Below are 4,322 nucleotides of genomic sequence, written 5' to 3'. Positions count from 1 at the left end.
GGGGCAGCAGACAGCAGTTCTGCCGGGAGCCGATCTGCGAGCAGGCAAGGACGCGGCAGAGGGGGGACCCAGGGGGAGGGGTGGAAGGCGGAGGCCGGGGCCTGATCCAGGCAGGGCCGGGGGAGAGACTCAGCTCCAAATATTGCTGGAGCAGGGCACCCGGCCCTGAATATTCCTGGAGCCCGGGCACCTCGAGCCCATATATGCCGCCGCCTGTGGATATGCTAAGATGGTTCTATACCAGCCAAAGATTCTCCGATGCAGGGGAAATCCTGCAAGAGACAGTAGGATAGCTCGAGAGCTGTTTTGCACCACCTGAGCAGCACAAAACCGCCGCAGGGCAGGGCAGGGCGCTCTGACTTCTCCTTTTGCCTCATTCTTTGAACTCTTCTCTTGCTCTCACTTATGTTATGTCTGCACAGCTACCTTGTCTCATTTCTGTAACACTCCCTGGATGTCACCTCTGCTGAAATCCCCCACCGGTATACCAAGCAGCATGGTAAGAGCACTCCCATGTTCACAAAACTCACTGGCTCCCTATGACCCAGTTCCCAGTGGTCCTCCTGGGGCCTGATCTCACACCAGTATAGATTGGGAGCAGCTTCACTGATATTAATGGAGTGACCTCAGTGTAAAAGTGGTATCAGTAAATGAGACTGGAGTCAGGTCCCTTAGGCTAGATTCTCTACTGTCTTGCACCTTAGTCCTTGGATGGCTATTTATATCAGTATGAAAAGCTGCCATTCTGGGGCTCAATTCCTTGCCGTCCAGCATCTTGTGCAGTCAAATTGGGTGTAAGAGGTTACCCATGTAGAGTAGTGACATTTTGCCCTGGTGTAACTGATTGTACCAAGTTTAGGGCGACTGGGAATCAAGACCCTGTTGCACAGGTATAAGTGTCTACATATGGGCGAGGCAGTTGAGAATCTAGCCTGATTCTTGGTACTGCAAAGGACAGTGAAGTATTCTGGCAATGTTGGAGGGCACTAAATGAGGAGGAAGCAGGCCCAGAGCGCTACCCCAGCACAGGGGACTTCCTGGCCAGTCTAGAGCTGCCAGAAAGGCTCTAAACCTGATCCTTTTCCGGTCTCCATCAACCCACATGTTCCAGCTGGCCTCACAGATCTCATCTCTTTTCTCCCCTAGCACTGCACTTCTTTGTCTCCTCACACAGTCACACCATTATTGATGCAAGAACCTCCTCTGCAGCACCTACATCTGTAGCAGCCATCCTGTACTTCTGCCTCATCATCTGTTCAGCTCTTTCCAAACCTCACCCAGAAACATCTCTCTTCCCCAAGGCTGACACCTCTTCAGTTTTCGCTCATTCTACTGAAACTTAATTCTACAACTGCCATAAATGCTGCAAAGGCAAATTTGCTTGTGTTACAGCTACTGGCTGCCTGGCCTGCAGGGCGCTATGAGGATATGTTCATGAATGTTTGTGGGCACTCAGATGGAACAGTGAAAGCCATATATACATGGACAGAGTTGACTGGAAGCAAGCCGTGTAGTTACACTAACATCAGGATTTGCCCAACACTACCCTTTTCTCTTGGGAGCTGAAATTTTCCACACCAGTTCTCAAATTCACCCAGAAGTAACTTTTAAAATACACACAAACAATTATTGCTTTAAAAATTGCCTTTTTGCAGGCAACCTCAGTAGACAGGTGAAGGACTGATGGCCTAGTGGAGGCTGAACTGCCCTCTCTCCTCTCGAGCTGGTGACCCTCCAGAACAGGGCTGGATAAGAAGCAGGGAGTTTGCACTGCCACTGCCCTGGCTATACTTGCTCTGGGAACAGCAGGTTTCAGTCTCCAGGGCTGTCAATCTCTTATTTTTCTGCTGCACTACATTCACTTAAATGTAAAATTAACAAATGTCTGTTGGAGCATCTACCAAAGTTTGGACTTATTGACCAGCGGATGGTGCCTCTGGACCAGATCAGCCTAAGTAGATCAGTACAGCTCTCCCACACAGTCCACTCTGTTGTTTGTCCCCACCTGGTCTATGAGGAGGAAGAGAACGTGTGGGCAGGCTCTTGACAGCCGTGGCCACAATGGGCGGGCACCGTATGATTTTCACAGTTGTTCACTAATTTGGGTGTTTCAATATTTGGGGCCCACCTGACACATCCAGGGCCTGACTTCCAAGGATGCTGAGCAACCACAGCTCCCATTTACTTCCTTTAGAGTGGTGGGTACTCAACACTTCCAAAAATCAGGCTCAAATTAGACACCAAACACCTAAGTGGACACTTCTGGCCTAATTGGTAACCATGCATGTGTGGACAGGTAGCAACGTATATATATTACATATGGTTGTGTAAGGCCAGAAACAGCAATGGAGTCTTCATGCCTGGAACGGCTTGGTTACACATCTGCTATCTGCCTCTGGTGCTTCCTCCCATACCTGTGAGCCTGGCAGCAGAAGTGGCAGAGATTGGCTTTGCAGGTGGGACAGTGCTTCACGGCTTCCCCATCCACACAGAGATCACACAGCATTCCTCGGCCTTGCGCCTGCAGGGTCTCCAGTAGCACTTCATTCATGGCCAGGTGGTCAGTGGTCAAGTCAGTAATGCCACCTGGTGGCAAATCCACCTCTGTATCACAGACAGGACAAAGGACGCTGAGCAGTGGTTGATGATGATTCTGGAGCCACGACCCATCTGAGGTAGAGTCTGAATCTTCTGCCTGGAAGCCGAGCACTGAAAAGGGTTCCAGCTGCTCAAGACAGGCCATGCAAAATGTGTGTAGGCAGGGCAGGATTTTGGGGGCCAAGAAGAGCTCTGTGCACAATGGGCACCTAGTTCTGGCTAGGCCTCTGACCTCACCATGGATTTTGGACATGATTCCAAACTGCCGCTGCTGCTCCTGTGGGTCAGACATCTTCTGAAATTCAGATTATGGAATGAAAATAAAATCCAATCCATGCAATTTATGTACAAAAAGTGTCAGGACTGCAATGAAAGGGTCCAGCATGGCCCTGAAAGAACCCCTCTCACAGCCTGGATGGGGCCTACTCTAGCGACCCTTTCCAAGAGTCCCAGTGCAAGTGAGGGGCGCACTTTCACACCATCTTCGCCAGGTGGGGGAAATGGGGTCGCTCTCGGGGGGGACAGGCACTCTCGTGGTGCCACTGTCAGGTAGGGGATATAGGGGTTACTCTCGCAGCATCGCTGTTGGATGGGGGTACATGGGGCACTCTGGGGATATAGGGACACTTTTGGGCAGGAGGTATGGGAGGTTTTTTTGGGTGGGAGCTATGGGGAGCACTCTCACGGTGTCACAATCGAGTGTACAGGGTTGCTCTCACGCTGTTGCTGTCAGGTGCATGGGAGGTGCTCTTAGTGGGCACAGGAGCACTCCTCTGCCATCACTACCAGGTGGTGCTTAGGGGAGCATTATCAGGAGGCATTCTCAGCAGGGGGGTTGAGGATGCTCAAAGGGGGCATGGGAGGTGCTCTTGGGTGGGGGGTACAGCCAGAGCACTGTCAAGCCGGGATATGGGGCTGCTCTTGCAGCACCGCTGTTGGGGGTACAAGGGCTGTCTTGTGGCACTGCTGGTGGGGGGGCGGGATCTCCCAGTGCTGCAGTTGGGCATGGAGTAGGGGCCCTTCTTGGGGGAGGCCCAGGGGATGCTCTCACGGTGCCGCTGTTGGGCGGGGGGCACTGTAGGTGGGGGTATGATGCACTCTGAGAGCGGGAACAGGGCGCTCCCGAGGGCGGGGTGCCGAGGCGCTGTCGGGGGAGGGGCGCTCTGCTCCTGCCTGCCCCGCGCTGGGAGCTGGGGGGTCCGGGCCCTCTCACAGGCCGCCCGCCTCCAACCCCGGAGCGAAACTCACCCAGCGGCGCCAAGGCCGCGCGGCGCGAGCAGGGCCCGGGGGTCCAGTCCCCGCTCGCAGCCCCGGCGCCACGTAACTCAGCCACCCGCAGCCGCGGGCCAGGCCCTGCTCCCGCCCTCGCCGCCCCCCGTTACCTCTCTGCAGCGGGAGCCCTGGGGCCCCCTCAGGCTCCCCGCGCCAGGAGTCTCCGGGGGGAATCGCGCCGCGGCCCCACCTGTGGCAGGACCTTGAGCAAAGTCCCAGGGACGCTGCGGGGCTCCGCCCGCTCGGCTGGGAGAGGCGGCCGGGGGCTCTCCGGGAACCTGGCACCTGCGCGGAGCTTCCCCGGGGAAGCGGCGCTGCCCGCAGGGCGAGCCGGCCGGCTCGGTGCCAGCCCCACTAGCTAGCGACATTTGCCCTGGGGAGACACCCAGGGATCCGCACGCAGATCCCGGGCACCGAGGGCAGAGCCACCCTGCCGGGCGAGCAGGAGCTCG

General features: G+C 55.7%; 1 protein-coding gene across 4 annotated transcripts in view; it reads right to left on the bottom strand.

Annotated features, from left to right (window-relative positions):
* TRIM45 (tripartite motif containing 45) overlaps positions 1-4,060 on the bottom strand; it is a 20,931-nt gene extending 16,871 nt beyond the window's left edge. For 3 of the 4 annotated variants that reach the window (XM_075071778.1, XM_032773602.2, XM_075071784.1), the window contains exons 1-2: positions 3,981-4,060; positions 2,415-2,893 (exon numbers count right to left, since the gene is read on the bottom strand). In XM_075071778.1, coding sequence (XP_074927879.1) covers positions 2,415-2,890 — 476 coding nt within the window. In that variant the 5' untranslated portion in view covers positions 2,891-2,893; positions 3,981-4,060. The remainder of the gene's footprint in view (positions 1-2,414; positions 2,894-3,980) is intronic. The other variant, XM_075071780.1, reaches the window with a different exon arrangement.
* Positions 4,061-4,322: the final 262 nt, after the last annotated feature.

This window comes from Chelonoidis abingdonii, chromosome 1 (assembly GCF_003597395.2).
Source record: "Chelonoidis abingdonii isolate Lonesome George chromosome 1, CheloAbing_2.0, whole genome shotgun sequence".
Classification (NCBI taxonomy): Eukaryota; Metazoa; Chordata; order Testudines; family Testudinidae; genus Chelonoidis; species Chelonoidis abingdonii.
Note: the sequence above shows the minus strand (reverse complement) of the source record. Positions and strands in the feature narration are given on the sequence as shown.